Source organism: Mauremys reevesii, linkage group 26, assembly GCF_016161935.1.
Source record: "Mauremys reevesii isolate NIE-2019 linkage group 26, ASM1616193v1, whole genome shotgun sequence".
NCBI lineage: Eukaryota > Metazoa > Chordata > Testudines > Geoemydidae > Mauremys > Mauremys reevesii.
In genome coordinates this window covers 10,806,917-10,825,109 of record NC_052648.1, presented here as the reverse complement: position 1 = coordinate 10,825,109, position 18,193 = coordinate 10,806,917, and the positions used below count along the sequence as shown (strand labels likewise).

General features: G+C 43.9%; 1 protein-coding gene across 5 annotated transcripts in view; it reads right to left on the bottom strand.

The window, feature by feature from the left end:
- BTBD2 (BTB domain containing 2) overlaps positions 1 to 18,193 on the bottom strand; it is a 40,571-nt gene that overhangs the window by 8,624 nt on the left and 13,754 nt on the right. For all 5 annotated transcript variants that reach the window (XM_039516011.1, XM_039516012.1, XM_039516009.1 and 2 more), the window contains 5 exons: positions 15,220 to 15,376; positions 10,394 to 10,499; positions 9,457 to 9,654; positions 6,018 to 6,210; positions 3,063 to 3,150 (listed from right to left, as the gene is read on the bottom strand). In XM_039516011.1, the coding sequence (XP_039371945.1) occupies positions 3,063 to 3,150; positions 6,018 to 6,210; positions 9,457 to 9,654; positions 10,394 to 10,499; positions 15,220 to 15,376 (742 nt within the window). The remainder of the gene's footprint in view (positions 1 to 3,062; positions 3,151 to 6,017; positions 6,211 to 9,456; positions 9,655 to 10,393; positions 10,500 to 15,219; positions 15,377 to 18,193) is intronic.

The following is an 18,193-nucleotide window of genomic DNA, read 5'->3' as shown; positions in this document are numbered from 1 at the left end:
CAGGTGCTTCAGAGGGAATGAACGGAACAGGGAATCAAGTGATCCATCCCGTCATCCATTCCCAGCTTCTGACAAACAGAGGCTGTCCCTACCCAGAGCATCGGGTCGCATCTCTGCCCATCCTGGCTAATAGCCATTGATGAATTTATCTAGTTCTTTTAACCCAGTTATTCATTTGGCCTTCACAACATCCCCTGGCAATGAGTTCCACAGGTTGACTGTGTGTTGTGTGACGAAGTACTTCCTTTTGTTTGGTTTAAACCTGCTGCCTATTAATTTCATTGGGTGACCCCTGTTATTTACTCCTTTGTATCTCATTTCCTTATTTACTTTCTCCACACCTCTATCCTATTTGCCCCTTTAGTCACCTCTTTTCCAAGCTCAAAAGTCCCCATCTTATTAATCTCTCATCACACAGAAGCAATACCCCAATCATTTTTGTTGCTCTTCTCTGAGCCCTTTCCAATTCCAAATTATCTTTTTTGAGATGGGGCGACCAGATCTGCATGCAGTATTCAAGATATGGACGTACCATGATGATATTTTCTGCCTTGTTATAGATCCCTTTCCTAATGGTTCCTAACATGGTTCAGTTTTTTGACTGCCACTGCAAACTGAGCTCATGTTTTCAGAGAACTATCCACAATGGCCACTCAAGAAAGAGATCTTGGAGTAATAGCTAATTTAGACCCCATCATTTTGTACCTTAAAGTCTCTAACATTTAGAGACCCCCAAATCATACCAGCCCAAAAGCACTTGCTGGTTGGCAATCCTGAGCTGCAGTCTCCAAATAGTATAAACTTTTCTACCCAACAGATCTAGATTTTTGTGTGTGTCCTCCAATTTGGGGGTTGCCCTTGTTCCTTTCACTGGCTGTGGATATCACCAGAGAGGATGGGAGGGGATGAGAACAGAGACATTCAGACTCCTGGGATGGAACATAATATTTAGGTTTGTCGCTTTTTTGAGGCGGGGGAGAGACAAAGGCGTCTGCTGGAGAGCCTCAGCAGGGTCCATAATTGCCTTATTAATAGGTAAGGCCACTCACGAAGGCCCTGCTGTGCCAAAATGTCAACAAGGCGGTGTGAGGATTCTTTAACCTCCTCCACCAGGATCTCCAGGATTAAGGCCACCCTCTTTCACAGCTCTTGATTCACCTTGTCAGTCATTAGGGGCAGGTGAAATGTCCCCTGAGCAGACTGCCTCAGCAGGAGAAGGTGAAGAAGAGGCCAGCACAGCTCCTTCATTAGCTGTCCAGCAGGGTCCTTGTCAACTGCCTCTTGCTGCTCGGTACTGGGCTCAGAAACAGGCAGTGCCCGACGAGTAGACTCCCTACCTCTCTCCAACGACACAGAGCAGGAATGCCTCATATGAGCTTCGAAACCAGGTAGCAGTGCCTTGGTGGAGAGTAGTGAAACTGGTTCCACCACTGGGAAACAAAGGAGCCAATCGCCGATTCAGAGGAGGACTATTACCCCTCTGCTGATCAAGGGGGAGCTGCTCCCAACAGCGCCAGAGAGCAGGGCCGAGTCAACGGAGCGCCTTCACGAGCAAAAACTTTAGCCTGGATTCTGTCTTTCCTCATCCCAGGCTTAAAGTCTTTGCAGATCTGGCAACAATTCTGAATATGAGCTTCCCCGAAACACTTTCAGTTACTCACTGGCCTCAGCCTACCGCAAGAGAGACCGAGCTTGAAGCCCAGGGACCAAGGCATCCCTCAGTCCCAAATAACATGAAAAAACCCAACTGGGAACTGAGGAAAACACATAGTACACACTTAATGGTGTAGACAGTGTACCACTATGAACCAGTCGGAGAACACTTCAACCTTCCTGATCACTCGATTACAGACCTCAAAGTCGCAATTCTCCAACAAAAAAAGCTTCAGAAACAGACTCCAACGAGAAACTGAAGAATTGGAATTAATTTGAAAACTTGACACCATTAAATTAGGCTTGAATAAAGACTGGGAGTGGATGGGTCATTACACAAGGTAAAATCTATTTCCCCATGCCAATTTTTCCCCTACTGTTACTCACACCTTCTTGTCAACTGTTGGAAATGGGCCATCCTGATTATCACTACAAAAGTTTTTTTTTCCCCTCCTGCTGAGAATAGCCCACCTTAACTGATCACTCTCTTTATAGTTAGTATGGCAACATCCATTGTTTCATGTTCTGTGTGTGTGTGTGTGTGTGTGTGTGTGTGTGTGTGTGTGTGTGTGTGTGTGTGTGTGTGTGTGTGTGTATCTCTCTCTCTCTATATATATACACACACACACACACCCCTTCCTACTGTATTTTCCACTACATGCATCCGATCAAGTGGGTTTTAGCCCACAAAAGCTTATGCTCAAATAAATTTGTTAGTCTCTAAGGTGCCACAAGTGCGCCTCGTTCTTTTTGCTGATACAGACTAACCTGTCACTATGAATCTAGGAAACTGTCTACAATGAATTTACAATGAACACACAGAGCACTTGCTAAGGCCAGCCAAGGAATTCCAAGGACAATCCCGAGTGGTAAGGAGGAACTGAGAGGGCTCAGGGACGGGGGGGCCCTCTATACACCACGCAGTAGCGTACAAGTTGCCACGACAGGTATTACTTGAGGGAAAAAACTTCCTGACAACTGCACGCAAGGGCACATGCACATCAAGTGATTGCGCATCATTCCACTCCTGAAGGACTAGCCTGTGTAAACATGTGTTTCCCTAACCCTAACGTTCACCTGAATTGTCTCAATGCGATCAGGTTATACATTTTTACGAGCACTAAACTCCCAACATGGCAGCACTGAGAAAGCACAGCAATGGATGCAATTTATAGCAGAATAGAAACAGGATTATGAAAGTGGCTATTCCTCCTTGTCCCAGTGTGTCCCTTTAGTCACCCTCCTGAGCTAACCGTATTTCTATAAAACATGAAGGCGCCTTTTTATAAAAAGGAGTTAACTGTATAGTTGAGAAGTTTGGTGTATATTTCACTGAGCACTGCCTGCAAGGTTTATATGGCAGCAAATAACGGGCATGTTTAGCACAGTAAAAAGAGAAAGCTTAATACCTGTATATTTACTTGGTAGTCTGTCGGCCCATGTATTGATCCATACAGTCCAAACCCAACTACAAATATCCTTTTGTTTACTGAGAACCTGTAAGATGTAAAGAGAAGTTAACAGGGAAGAGTCAGCACAAAAAAGGCAAGCTGGTCTGCTCAAGTAAGGAGGATGCATAGTGACCTTAGCTCAAAGTTTGTTTTCAGGTCTAAGACTTGGTGAATTATGTACTGGATTTTAAGTGTGCCTTTCAATAAGGTCTTAGATCCTTGATAGTTAATGATTTGCACTAAAGGAGAATAGAATTTTGCATTCTGCATCCCTAAAACCACCATAAGCAATTCATGCTGCATCATTAACACTCAGATTGACACCACACAGAACAGGATTAGGTGGCTATGTACATTGTCACATGTGAGCTTTCATTAAAAACAATGAACTTTCTAGCCCATAGGACTGCAAAGACAGCCTCCAAGATGTGAACCGAAGCTGATGCAGTGGTCTTCCGGAATCTGGAGAGGTTGAAAATAAAGCCAAGAGGGAGGAGCTGCTCCTACTCACCTCAATGAGATTAACACTGAAGCCAAATAAGAATACTTTAAATGTCAACATTAAATATTTTGCACCTGATCACTGAAGCAGAATCATTAAGTTAATGTACTTGTGCATAATTGCTCTGTGTATTTGCAGTGAGCAGCTAGCTGCTGTCAAGATTGCCTGGGTAGAGAACAAAGACTGACAACTCCCACACCCAACCTTATTCAAAAGTTATCTTCACCCCCCACCCTATGCCCACAAGACAGGGAGGAAAAGGAAATACATCCTCCTTCCCCAGTCCAGAAAGCCTCAACTACTTTCCCATTGCCAAAACACTAGATTGCTTTTCACTCCTCCCTGGATACCAAAATTGGATACCCCATTTTCAACACCACCTCCTCACCCCCTCAGACAACAGCTGCAACATTAACATGTGTTTGTAAAGCACCTCCAGGGCACATTCAAAGTTGATCTGCAAGCAGTGTAAAATATTTCATATCAAAACTGCACAGCAGTTCAAATAAGAGACAACTTTAACTCAAAGACAGATCAGTGTCAAGAGGTTTCTCAATGTTAGATCTTTGCTCTAAAAGTTTCCTGCTGTAATAGCCTCTCCAGCACAAGGTTTTACCCTGATGAGAAAACTAAACCACACAAATTAAACTTAGTCCTATAGTCCCTGCAAGTCAGCAGCAAATATGGGAATAGCCCAGCTCTGCTAGACTCGCAGTGCCTTGCCCTAACCACTAGGCAACAATGCTTGCAATCAGTAAGGGGAGCCTTTAATTGAGACAGCCTTCACTTCGCTGGACCCATTAAAATGACCTTGCATGAATCTATAGAATGATTAAAGGATTAGAAAACCTGCCTTACAGTGATAGAGCGTCTTGAGTCTATTTAGCTCAACAAAGAGAAGGTGAAGGAATGACTTGCTTATAGTCCATCAGTATCTGCAGGGTGAACAAATATTTAATACTGGGCTCTTCAGCCTAGCAGAGAAAGGTCTAACAATCCAATGGCTGGAAGGTCAAGCTAGACCAATTCAGACTGGAAATAAGGTATACATTTATAACGGTAAGAAATTAACCACTGGAACAATTTATCAAGGGTTGTGATAGATTCTCCATCAGACTGGATGTGGTTCTAAGAGAGAGGCTCTCATTCTGGGGCAGTTCTCTGACCTGTGCTATGCAGGAGGTTGGACTAGGTGATCACAGTGGCCCCTTCTGACCCTGGCATCTATGAATGTACAGCAAGTTAGATCTACTGAAACTAGCTTGATGTTAGTAGAAAAGCTGGCGCTTATCTTAGTGCAGCAGGTAACTGGCACAGATTTAACAGAGCACTGGTGAATCAACATGTTGTCGAATCACCCAAAGACAAGCCATGATTTGGCCATAAGGCTGCAGGAAACAATTAGAGTAAGTATCAGACCCTTGTCTATCAAAAAGAATGACTGGGTGCATTTAAGGTGTGTCTACACTAGAAAGTAGAGCCATTTTAAGCTACACAGGTGTAATTAAAGCAGCAAACTCTCCACCACCACCCAACGTGGGCATAGTTATTATACAAATTATAAATGAGCTTATACAGATATTGCTTATTCCAGTTTTGGAAGCAAATTATGTTATACCAGCATAGGGCACCTTATCTAGCATAACTGCATGCATGCTAGGGGCTTATACCAGTAAAGAAAGCCACTCCCTATCCAACAGTTATACTGTGTGATACAGCATGGACAGAAGGAAGCAGGAGAGTGTTACAAGGGAGCCTTATTCCCTGTAAGGGGAAGAAGGTTTGCTATAGATTAACTAGAGCACCTGAAGCCAATTAGAGCACCAGCAGTCAGTCACATGATAAAAACCCCTGCTTCAATCAGACAGTGTGGGAGTTGGAGCAGAAAGAATTGGTGTTGGAGCAGAGACAGTTTGAAGGAGTTGGAGCAGAGAACAGTTTGAAGAGAAAGCAGAGGAAAGTTTGGAGGAGTGCTGCGGTGGGCTAAGAAGTCCTAGACCCTAGGTAAGGGGCACCTGGCTTGTGCAGAGGGAGGGCAGGAAGCCCCCCCACAAGCTGAAGGGCAGGAGAGGGAAGTAGCCCAGGGGAAGGAACCACCAGTTCAAGTGGTTCACCACTATCCTCAGGGCCCCTAGGCTGGGACCTGGAGTAGAGGGTGGGCCCAGGTCCCTCCCTCTCCACTCCCCTCCTCAAAGACACTAGTAGGGCAATTAATATTCCAATTCAGGGGCAAGAAATGGTGCCCTGAACCCCCCCCCCCCCCCCAAAGAAGAGAAAGTGCGAGACCCATCATAATAGTGCTGGCAATTTGCCACAACTGGTAGAACATTTTAGTGTAGGCCAGGCTTACGCCCGCTCAAAGCTCAATAGAACAGTAACAGATGAGCAGCGGAATTAGCACTAGAGCTGACCTGATCCTGTCGCTAGTCCCACTGTACCCCCAGCGGCTCTCCACCTGCTGGAAACGGTTGATGCTGCACTCCTTCCCTCTCAGGCAGCAGCGTGGTCTGTCAATGAACTCCACTCGGGGTTTTGGATTGACAGTGAAGTGGAGAAACAGGCTAACCACTTCCCGGTCAGTCAGAATTCCTGACTGGGCAGGCCCTGCAAAGGAGCAGACAGAGAGCAATGCTGTCAACACTTAATAAAAAAAAAAGCGCAAAAATTGCTGCAAGTTTTACAATGGAAGGCAAATTTATGCTGAGAATACGAGTAGGTGATTCCTACATAATGTACACAAGGAATGCCACACATACTTTCCTGAGGGAAAAGTAAGCCAGCTTCACTGAGAACACAGTACACTTGGCTGCTTTCTACCTGCACATCGACATGTTGTGAGACTACATATCAGCAGCTGGTCTGGCATGTATTATAAATGCACACTTCCATACAGCCAACATGCTGTTACTTATTCCACTTGCCTGGGTTCTACCAGAAACATTCAAGAATATCAAGGGCATGCAGCTAATTTCCCAACCCTACCCCTTTGAGATATCTGTGTTTATATTTCATGTGACGGTTACAAAATCTACACTCATTTAGTTTATTACCTCTGCTGTGGAGACCCTGAATGGGATGATGTAATGGGATACGTACAGCAGGAAGAGATGTAGACATTAAAAAGATGTTGTCACTGTGAAAGGTAGCCCATTGTAACTGTTGAGATGGACATGGTTTCAGTTAATACCACATACACCTGTGTACTCCCTGCCAATTCTGGGGGATTTTGTTCCCTCTTTAAAAAAAAAACAAAAAAACCCACCACACCCCACATTTCTATTCCTGTTGCAGTATGCATCTTTCATACAGACAAAGAAAACGGACTATAGTTAAACAGTAACCGTATACAGAAAACTAAAAACCAAAAAATTCCTCTCATCTTTCTGTACAGTCATCTTAGGCATTCCTTCTAAAAGGACACTGAACTCAACCAATTTCAAAAAGAAGTTTAATTGAATGGTTCCTGTTGTGCCAAAGCACCCTTTAAATAGTATGTCCTGACTAATTCCTTGCAGAAGTAGCTTTGCTGGTCCTGTGTTTCAAAGAAACTTCTGTGAGCGAGTGAGAAAGAGCTAACACACAACAATGAAGTGGATCACACACAAAGTTGCTGTCAAATGCACAAACAAAAAATCTCCACCTCTTTTCCAGTTAGTCATCCTAAGTGTTCTTTGTAACTATGATTGGTTACATTCAGTGACTTTTACATTAACTGTGCCCCTTTAAATAGTCTTGAAAGTCAGGTGTAAGATGGCACATGACTGCAAGAGACAAAGATGAAATAGAATTTAAAGAAATATGTATTGTTAACATTTAAATGGCTTTACAGACACCTTGATCAGCAAAAAATTACTGCAAGCAGATCATGTCTAAACATACCCAGTGTTGCCACAATTCCTGGTTCTGGAATGTTTCAAAATTACTTGTTCTAAGGGGATAGGGGTGTGGCAGACCTGCTAGCCAGCCAAGGTGTATTTATGTTGATCTCCACTTTCTATACTAAATTATAAGATGGTTTTGTTGAAACCAACAGCTTCCAAAATCCTCTCATCTAGGCTACCAGTTCCATTTTCCCACCTCCACTGTGGTTGACAGACACAAGAGGTCTTGCTCGGACAATGTTAGTTTAGAGGACAAAAATGCAGCAAATCCAAGTTATTCATCCTTATTGAAGGAGGGGCTGGACAGTATAAATTGTTAGGATATTTTAAAGATTGGAATGAACACTGGAAGAACATTTGCTATATGCAATCTCAAAGCAAGATAGTAACAGTGATTTCCCTGCTATTGGAGAGTCCACAACTCAAACAAGCAGTCATAACAGACCGCAGAACAGAGGTCCTGGCTTTCCCTAGAGTGAAACATCTCACCCTGGAACACCGAAAACCCATGCAAGCTTCCTACATAACTGAACTTGTCATCCATAAAGTCTGAAGGGGAAGAAAAATCCAGCATCTTCCAGAGGGAAAAGACCAAACAGGCAGAAATTGTTGGCTTTTACTGATGAGAATTTTGACCCTGTCAAACATGCTTTCTTTAGTCAACCAGATGCTACATCAGATCTGGAACTGATGCAACAATCCTGTACCCAACTAAGCAGCGGTTCAAACATGAGGAAAAAACTGCACATTGTGACCATGGATATCAACTTCAAGGTGGAGGAAAGCCATTGAACATGTACAGCAGACCAACAGGATTGAGCCACTCAGTGAGAATGGACTGAATCTCTGACCAACAGAAGGGTTAGCATGTCAGACAACGTCCAAGTCAGTTTGGAGACGGACAGCATGGCAGTTACTGCTGATTTTTAGTATACCCGTCTTTTTAAATATACATTACACACTTTTTTAGTTATTGTGGCTGTCATTATCATCACCTTGATTTTTCAGTTATTTTGCAGAGGTCAAAATTCATTATCAAGTAATGGAAGCCACCCCCTCCTTAGAACTGACCTATCAAAATGAAATTTGTGTTCGTGCCCCCTTCTGCTTCTTTATAATGTAGAAAGGTGATCTCTAGATGTTTCTAAATGGCAGTCTTCTGCCTTTTTTTTTTTTTTTTTTAAACCACTAGAAATGTCAAGTTGACTTTACTCCCTGGAGGACTGGAGAACCTCTGAGATAAATCACAAGAGACAAGTGAGAAAGGAAGACGTTTTTAGTCAGATTGTTTAAACCAAGGGAACATCTTTAACTTGCACTCCTGATGGAGGCTTAGGGAAAGTGTTATTTGTGAAATAACTAACACCTCTCTCCCTTCAACAGAGGGCTGAGAAAGCTTCCATTCCGGGCATCTACTCTGGAGAGTCCATTGGCAAAACAGGGATGCCAACACTAGATATTCCTGATCCTTCTATGGTTAAGAGGAAGCAGAAAAGCGATTCTTGTGTTTCTTTATGATGAAAGTCTGAACGGCTTACAACTCCTCCTCCCTTTGTAGGTCACCTTTCGGAATAGGATACACCACCATTACCACCACAGTTCAATACTAAATGTTAGCACTTTTTGCAGTCTACTCTTTTGAGGGAACAGAAAAAGTATATTCCTATTCAGATATCATGTCATTTCCTTTTTCATATAGTCAGTAGTAAAACACAGATAATATGCAGAGACAACAGGACTTAACTTTTAGAAAGCTACTGTTCTTAGGCTCTTCATGGGATATTTAAAACTGAATTACTGATAAGCTGTGTGATGTACCTGTAGCTTTTGATGTCCAACAACAAATATCTAACAAGTATTTGGAGCAGTTTAGGATATTCTATGAAAATCCTTTTTTTGTGCATATACTTGATCCTCTAAGATTCGGAAGTGGAGACCAGGTCTCCCAGAAGCGCCTTTATTCAGTTACCTGCTGCAAACTCCTCAATAGTCATCAATGGGAAGCGAATAAGAGAAAGCGCTTTGCCCAGTACTTTCCGCTTGTTCTCTGGAATCACCTGAAGTTGCTGCCGCTGACATTCTGCCTCCGACCAGCGAACCACTGCATTAAACAAACGAACCTCCCGAATCCCCAAGGTATCCCGCTCCAGCACCGCAACCAGGGTGTCTGTAAGGCAGGACAGCAACAACTTTAGGCACTGACCCATATGTCCTTATTTTTAAGTGGCCAAAGTTCCCAATGCAAAATCCCAAGGTGAGGAAAGGAGTCGGAATTCAGAACTGCAGGGCTGCTCCTGAGCGCTGTATGCCCACAACCTGATGAGTAATTCCACAAGTAGGCATGCCAATGCAACAGCAAGCAGTGCCTACAGAGTGGATACATTTACTGGTGTGCAGTAAAAGGAATTTCTGGCTACCTACAAGTCAAACTTGAACATAAACAGGATAAGAGCCAAAAAGTTTGTATTATCCATGCCTTAATTTCACTGTTAACCCCACTGGCAATAGAAAGTGAATATTTTGACTTTTAAGTTCCATTTATGAAACGTGCAGACTACAGTGTCTCTGGACATAAAAATATTTAACACCTGAATCTTGTTTCATGTCAAAACACTGCCAACTCCTCCCACAGAGGGTATGTTAAACCCACCCTCCACCAGCCAACAGCAACAGAGAGGACAGGCCCCAGAGATCAAAGTGTCACGGCACTAAGGGATGTGAATGCCAGTATCTAGTTCTAAGAGTTCTGCTGAGAATCCCCTGCCCCTATATGATTAAGCCCAGGGACTGTCAGTTCCAGCCCTTGAGAAGATGGCCTTAGACAGCTAGGGCCAAAACCACAAGAAACTTTTGTTACAAGCTTGACTTTTAGATTACACGGTCTGCAGAAAGGAAAAAAAGCTTACCTAAATCAATGTCTGTGAACCCCTCAGCATTGATGGCATCTGATGTGTTCTTGTCTATGTTCTCTAGGCACAGGCTGGCCAGCTGAGGTTCATCAAAGAGTCTTGCCTAACAACGAAGCATCCATCATTAATGCAAAGAAAAAGTTGTTTTCGGTTCCTTATTTTCAGCCAATATAATGATCAAGGATATTTTAAAGCATCTTTCTCCAATGATTGGATTTACCACTAGTTTGCAAGCCATATGAATTCACGACACAGGCAACATAGCTTAGCCTTTCACAGCTAGTTAAGGAAGAGTAACGATACATATACTTGAAGAAAACTTGGCTCCAATTTAACTGAATACATTTTCACTTAAAAGTTACCTCAAGTTAGAAAGAGGCTTTGAAGAGTCCTGTTAACTAGCACCATGTTAACTATAACTTTGTAGGCAGCAGAGATGGGGACAAGTCAGATTCAGTGTGTCAGATGATAGTGAGGTAAACCCTACCAAGTTACATTTAGTTTGATTCATGTTTTTTAAATAATGTTAAGAAAGCCCTTTATAGAAGGGCTTCCTTTGTCTGAGAGCAAGTGTAATTGAGAGTGCTACCTCAGAAGAGGGGGAAGGTAGTGCCTGAGTAAATTGGGCCAATCTACATTAATGAAATTTGCACTGTACAACTTCACCAATGTCATTACATCAAGTGAAAATGCCATAATATAGACACTGCACATTGACGCAAAGTGAAACTCACACTGATGCAAGTGAAACCAGTAACATACTGAAGCAACCTGCACTCGTGCAAGTTCTGCTTTGTGCCAGTGCACTTTGTCTACATGAGGGTTTGCAGAGGTGTAAACAGACTGATTTACTTACAGTAAGGAAATTCACAATGGTGTAAGTGGACTAAGTCTGGTCACACAAGAGTCCTCCTTAGAGTTTGGAGACACTCAGAGTGGCTCTATGCCCAGCGTAAGTGGCACCAAGGTCTCCAGATTGAATGCCAAAGACCCAGCACCAGAGCAGTTCTGTGCCCAGCATGGGTAGCACCAACATCCTGAATCCATCTGGTACCACCCTCCTCTATGCCTAGCATAACTATCATCAAGGTCCTTGGAGTCATTCAGATCACGTGTGAATAAGCAGAGATCACCTTGAAGAATACTTCCTATGCTCCATGCTTTGTCTTTTCTATTTAGACTAAGCTCTTCAGAGCACGGATCTTACTAAATACGTACAGCACCTAGCACAATTGTGCCACAACATGCCGGGGGCTCCATGCACTACCGTAATACAAATAATGGCTAAAAAGGTGTTTTGACTTAGGAGCTTAGACAGGATTGCATTCAAGGAGCTGCTGGTTCTCTAGGTGCCTCCTGCCTCGGACTTGTGCAAGGCTTTGAGCCAGAACTTAGTAACACCAGCTTCAAATGCTGAGACCTCAAGCACATCAGAGAACTGAAATATGGCAGAATTCCCTGCTTTAATAGTGACTCAGCAAGTTCAGTGGTGAAGCAACCCAGCTAAGCACACTGGAAGGCCTGCGTGCCTGCACTTTCAATGATGCAGGTAAGTCCTGGCCATCTTAGGCTTTGAAACACTCTAGGTCGATTCATATCAGACTTACAGGAGTTTCGGTGTTTGGCAGCATGCTCTGCTTTTCTTCATGGCTCAGTGACATTTGCAAGCACATCTGGCACCAGCACATCACAGTCAACTATGAAGCACAAACAATGAAGACAGCTGGCCATCAACAGATGGTTCAGCTACACTGACAGCGTTTTCAAGCCCCTGTCGATCTAGGTCATCTCATCCAGCCTCGCAATGATCTCCAACAGAATCTGACCAGGAGTGTCACAGATGCAAATCATAGTTGCCTGAGGATGAGTGGGGCTCTAGGACCAGAGAATTATTTGCAACCAGTCTTGTGGGAGACGTACCTTTGCAAATCTAAAGTCTGGAACTCTCATTTCAAAACTATTTGTGCTGGGGTAAAAATGGACTTTTGAGGTTGATTCCCAGGCTAAAGGACTGGACCTAGCCTTGGAGCCAGGAATCTCTTATCAGCCAGTCATTGAGATGCAGCTCCACATAAATATGCCTGTTTTTCTCAGAAAGGCTGCCAGTACTGCCAGACATTTTAAGAGCCTGGGGGGCAATGCAGGGTGAATGGAAAGTACAGAGACTAGTGATTACTGTCTCCCACACACAATGGAAGATGTTTCTGATCACCTAGGTGGATCACAAGATAGGAAGGGTGCTTTAAGTCAAGAGCCAGGAACCAATCTCGTGGACATGGAAAAAGGAATATGGAAAGCCAATGTGTCCATCTGAAACTTCAGTAACTCGTGTATTGCTGAGACAGTGGACACTTTGATACCCAATATCTTGGGTCTGAGACTTTAATACAAGCAGAATCCCTTCCTCCTGTACTGCAGAGGGACATCTATAGCTCCAAATGAAGAAATTACTGTGGGACAAAGTTTTATCCTGCCCTGGCAATCTCTGAAGTTATCCAGTGGGGAGTCAGATGTTGACGACACAAAATCATTACATGAAGACTACCATGAGAGGTCTTCTTCAGATGGACTGTTTGTAATCTCTTCCTTCTCTCATTCAGTGAAAAAATGGGAGATGAGGGGCCAGCTGCTGACAAAGCTGGGAGTCTTTGAAAACAGCTCTAACAAAAAAAGTCTCTTTCTAGCTCAGGACAATGACTTCTGGTCTTGGAGACCTCAGGCGGCTTAGCCCAAACGGCCAAAAGGGCTAGGGTGCTAATCCCCTAGGACTTCTACGATTATTTCATCCCCTAGAGGAATCCATGAATCAGACAGGAGCCAAGAGGCAGGTACAACATAACCTGAGTTGAGGTGATCGGGGCAAAGCATCTCAGAATGGATATCAGGCAATATCCCAGACAGTGAGGTAGAATCTAGGAGCCCATACGTCCCAGTACCAACCTGACCTGAGTGTAGTATGGGGAAAATGTAATAGGAGGAAGCTCTGATTCGAAGAAGAAAACAGAGCCAACCTATGAGGGCATGCAGAAAGACAGCCCTTATTCATGACCAGCACTTAGAACAGAGCAAGGAGTGCAGCAGCAATTACTCAGCAATCAAGCACTAGGACAATGATGTACACCTAAGTGCCCATTACCAAGACACCAAAAGCCAAAGCATTAAGTGCCAGAGATCCCAGAACCAGAGCATCTGGCCCAAGAGGCAAACAAAACTTGAAGCAGTCCTGGCAGAGCAACTCACACTGATGCTCCAGATGTTGAGGCACCAGAGACAGCAAACACCAGAGATTCTGGAAGCAATGAAGGGCCAGACACTGATGCAGTAACCAAATGACCAGAGTGAAGACGACTTTCTTTTTCTGTTGCTCTGAAGAGCAATGCTGGGAAGCAGAGCCCCGCAAGGACTCGGTGGGCCAGCATCATGACTCATTGTTAAGGTGGACCTAAGTGCAATAGCTGGAAGTCCATCTTCCAACTAAGTGCTAGATTCAGGAAACAGGATCACAGGGCAAGTTAACAATTCTTGGCATCAAAGCCTCCTGAACAGGACAATCTGGTCAAGTCCCTCAGTGCCAGGCTGTCCTAAGGCACGTATCCCCTTTGATAACTGCTCCCAACTCAGCAGAGGGAAACTAATGTTGATTCCTCTAGAAGAGCGACGCCATCTCCATTGTCTAAGGTGGCTGTCCCACTGTATATGTGACCAGTAAGAGACCTGCACAGAACAGCAGTCACACATGCCCTGCCCTGAAGCAGAACAAAGTGTGTTTATCCAGAACGTGCAGGGTAGCATCACAGGAGGACTATGGTTTAAAACTCATGGATTTGTCCTCAGCCATGACTAGAAAGGCCTTTAGTGGCCCAGGAAAGGCTCAGATCCTAAACAAGAGCAAAATTCCTGATGGGCTAAAAACTGGCATAGAATTTTATAAATATTAACTTTTTCAGTTATAACAAAAAGCTTCCTATGCAGAAAGACTTAATTTTCCCAAAATAAATCAGCAGATGTAATGAAGGACCCACTAAAGGCTGATTTGCTGTCTACAGCAGTCAGAAGGAAAAGAATGACAGCTGAGGCCCCAGCTCAGCCTCAGAAGGCCACTGACAAGGTCACAGCCTCAACCAACACCACTATCCACAGGTTCCACATCTGTGCACATCACCTGCAGTGGAGACCCGAGCTGGCACTTGTTGAGGAAAAAGACCACCATCCAGTTACTTGCAACAACAAACAACTGTTCCATCTTACCTCTCATTTCCTTCCCTAAGGAGAAAAAGGCTGAGCGCTTTCTGCATTCTTCAGAAGTGGGGGGATTCTGGTATTATAAAGAAGTCCTTCAAAGAAGGGGCCTTCTAGATGGCTGCCAGTGGGCTCCATACAGTGAATATTTAATTCCTGGAGTTGCCCTAAATTTGAACAAGTGAATACTTTATAGTTTCACTTCTTTAGACCACAATACTTGTTCCAGGTGGATGAAGCCCAGTAAAGTTCTCTCGTTACAGAGCAATTTACTATTGTCTCACCATCACGGCATTAACAAGGCACTTGGCATACCAAAAAAGTTATTTCTGGAATAGTGACAGCAATTGGTATAAGCACTTACAATTCATGCTTTACTATTTAAAGGACGACATTCTTCATTAACAAGAGAACTCCTGCTAGTCATGCGAGAATTCTGGACTAAAACAATACACCAGAGCACAGTAAGCCGTTCCATTTCAAGTCATGCCACCTCTTTTGTGTGTATCCAAAACATCCTTATCATCCAAGATAATATAAAGCTGTTTAAAAGGACTTGAAATGCAAATAGCCTCAGAACGTACCTGGGTTAAGAGCATGAATGCGTTGTCTGCTCGGAGGTTTTTCTTTAGGAACTCCACGCAGTGGGCTTCAAGTGCAGGGACAGCGTATTTTTTAGCTGTGTAAAGTGTTGTCATAACAGTCTCTGGGCCAATCTGAACCTCGTCCGAATAAAGAAATCTGGAAGTATGCAAACAAGTACTGCTCTGTAAGCCTGCTTTAACTAGTTGGAAGACAGCAGTAAGAGACAGGACAGAAAACTAATTCACAAAGGTCATTGTGTGTTTTCTCATCATGCTGGTGCAATTTCTTATTTTTAATAGCAGCTATTACCCTTCCCCATTCTGCCACCATGATAAACCACCATTCCAGTTTGGAATAACTGTGACTATCCCATTAAAGGTAGTGTATACATGGAGCATTTGAGAGAGATTTTAAACTATAACACGTCTCATGCTAAATGGTTTAAAAAACATATGCCTGATGCATGGTCAGAAACTGCTCTAGCCTGGCGTGGGATTGGCCTGTCCATGCCGAGTTAGCTGAAGTGTTTCAAACTGTTCAATTAAAAGACTAAATGAGAACAGAGCTTCAACCATGGAGTGACTAGTCACTAATTGTTAAGTTGGTGCTATGTACATGGGTTCAAGTCGAATTCAGAGGATAAGAAGGATTTTATTGGTCAAACCTGTGGTATAGAAACATTCAAACAACGATTTACACTTAATGCAATGTGATATTTCCTTCGCCTATTTTTCGCATTACACTCTCTCTCACACACCCTTACTGTGATGGTTCTTCAGTAGGAAACCTCATGTTCCACTTCGCTATGGCTGAGCTAGCAAATTATATCAATTGTCAGATCACTCAATTAACCGAGTGGTAATAGAAAGCAAAATAGTTAATTACAATGAAAAAAATCAAGTGATGGCTTAGTACTAAATGAAGCCCCTGGGTCAAATCTCAGATATGGTCATAGCAACAAAGGCTGGGAACACTGTGCTTTAGACTCTCTTGGAAGGTTAACCTAGCCAAAGGAAGCAACCCATTCTACTGGGAAGTGAGTTAGTGACGTGAGAAAGTAAGTTTCTTTCACAAGGTGGAAAACCAACAGCCTTCATGAAGGTTCAGGTGTGAGCTGACCCTCCCTCATCTCATACACAAACACACTGCCTAGACATACAGGGACACTCTTGATCCAAGCAAGTTACTCAAGGGAGGTAGGGCTCCAGTCTAGTGGAATTTACAGCACAGAAGAGAGGTTCCAATCCTGAAGACACTTGAGGGTTGTGTCGTGCTGAATTCATTGAGACCACCTGCAAACGTTAGCACAGGACTGGGCCTAAGACAGAAGAGTGGTAAATAAAACAGTCTGATTTTCTTTAAAACTTCAGTGGTTTAATGTAGAATTTATTTACATTTATTCCAACAGCATGAATGTATTTAGTGACAAATATGCACTGAGCACATAATGCTTGAGTACTCCTCTCCAGTGTGCTCTTGCCAGGTCTTCCAAACTTACCCTAGCAGCCCTGTGCCACGGACATTATTTATATTGCAGTTGCAGCTGGAGGCCCCATTCAGTATCAGAGCCCCTCAACGGGCCCTGTACAAACGCACAGATATGGACCACGCCTTGGAGAACTTACAATCCGGTCTCCTCCTGCTCAGAGGGGGGGTAATATGGCTCCAAAAAACACCACCCATCACCACAGCAGGTGGCTAGACTAAGATAAGGCATTTCCTATGCTCGCAGCCCAGCTGTCCTGAGAGGCAGAGAACCCAAACCATGATATCAGTGTGCTGTGCTGCCACTGGATTGCCAATATAATCCTCATGCCAATACTTCTGAAGACACTTCTCCCTGCACACAGCGCTAGCCACAAGAGACAGCCACCAGAGTTCAGTCTGCCTGGTTAAAAGGGCCAATTATTAAAAAAAGCTACTAAAGATCCTTGATGGCAGCCATAAAAGGTCTAATTTCTATTCCCAGCTCCCACCTCTAGCAGAACTTGGGACGCCTTCCGCCTTCTCATCTTGAAGGCGGCCAGAGAGCAGATGTCTGCAGCTAAACCCTCACTCAAACTCAGAACAGGTCACTAAGCTGATCTTTTATTTGCTAAGCTCTGCTAAGAATATAAACTAAACTATTGTGTAAAGTCAGATCCTGGACAGTAATTTAAAGTAGATTGAGGCGGTTTGTAAAGCACATTGAGAATTTACTATAAGGTGCTCTATAAATAAGTATTTGTTATTAACACCATCAAGCCACTGGTTTATGTATTTTGTCTCTTTCTCATATCAATCTCATTTTTTCGAGGCTAGCATCCTTTTATTGCAAGCTAGTTTCAAAAAATTAATTAAGCAATTATTTGTACTACAATACTGTGCTTTTCAGTTCTGTGGCTATGTTAATTGTTTTGTTTTAGTACCAAGCCCATAAATAATGCATGAAGCCAAGGAAATAACACCAGGATACATAATAGGCTTTGAGAAAAGTTTATGAGTTAGTCTGACTTCTAGTATCTACACTGCTAAGAGCCAAGAAAATTTTAAAATAGCCAATATCCGAATGGAAAAGCAGACTGAGGCTACACAAACCTAAACAAACAACAACCCATTGCGAGTTAATGAAAACATTAGCAAGAGAGTAGGACTACCATGCAGACACAACCACACATTAAATCACTGGTCCGCCAAGCAGGGGCGGCTCTACTTTTTTGGCCGCCCCAAGCAGTCATGCGCAGGAGGCGCCCCGGAGCCGCGGGAGCAGCGGACCTCCCGCGGGCATGACTGCAGAGGGACCGCTGGTCCCGCGTGGCTCAGCTGGACCTCCCGCGGCTGCGGACGGTTCGCGGGTCCGGCGGCTCCGCTTGAGCTGCCGCAGTCATGCCTGCGGGAGGTCCAGCCGAGCCGCGGGACGAGCTCCCCCTCCGCAGTTCTGCCTGCGGCAGGTCCAGTCGTCCCGGGGCTCCGGTGGACCTCCCGCAGGCATGA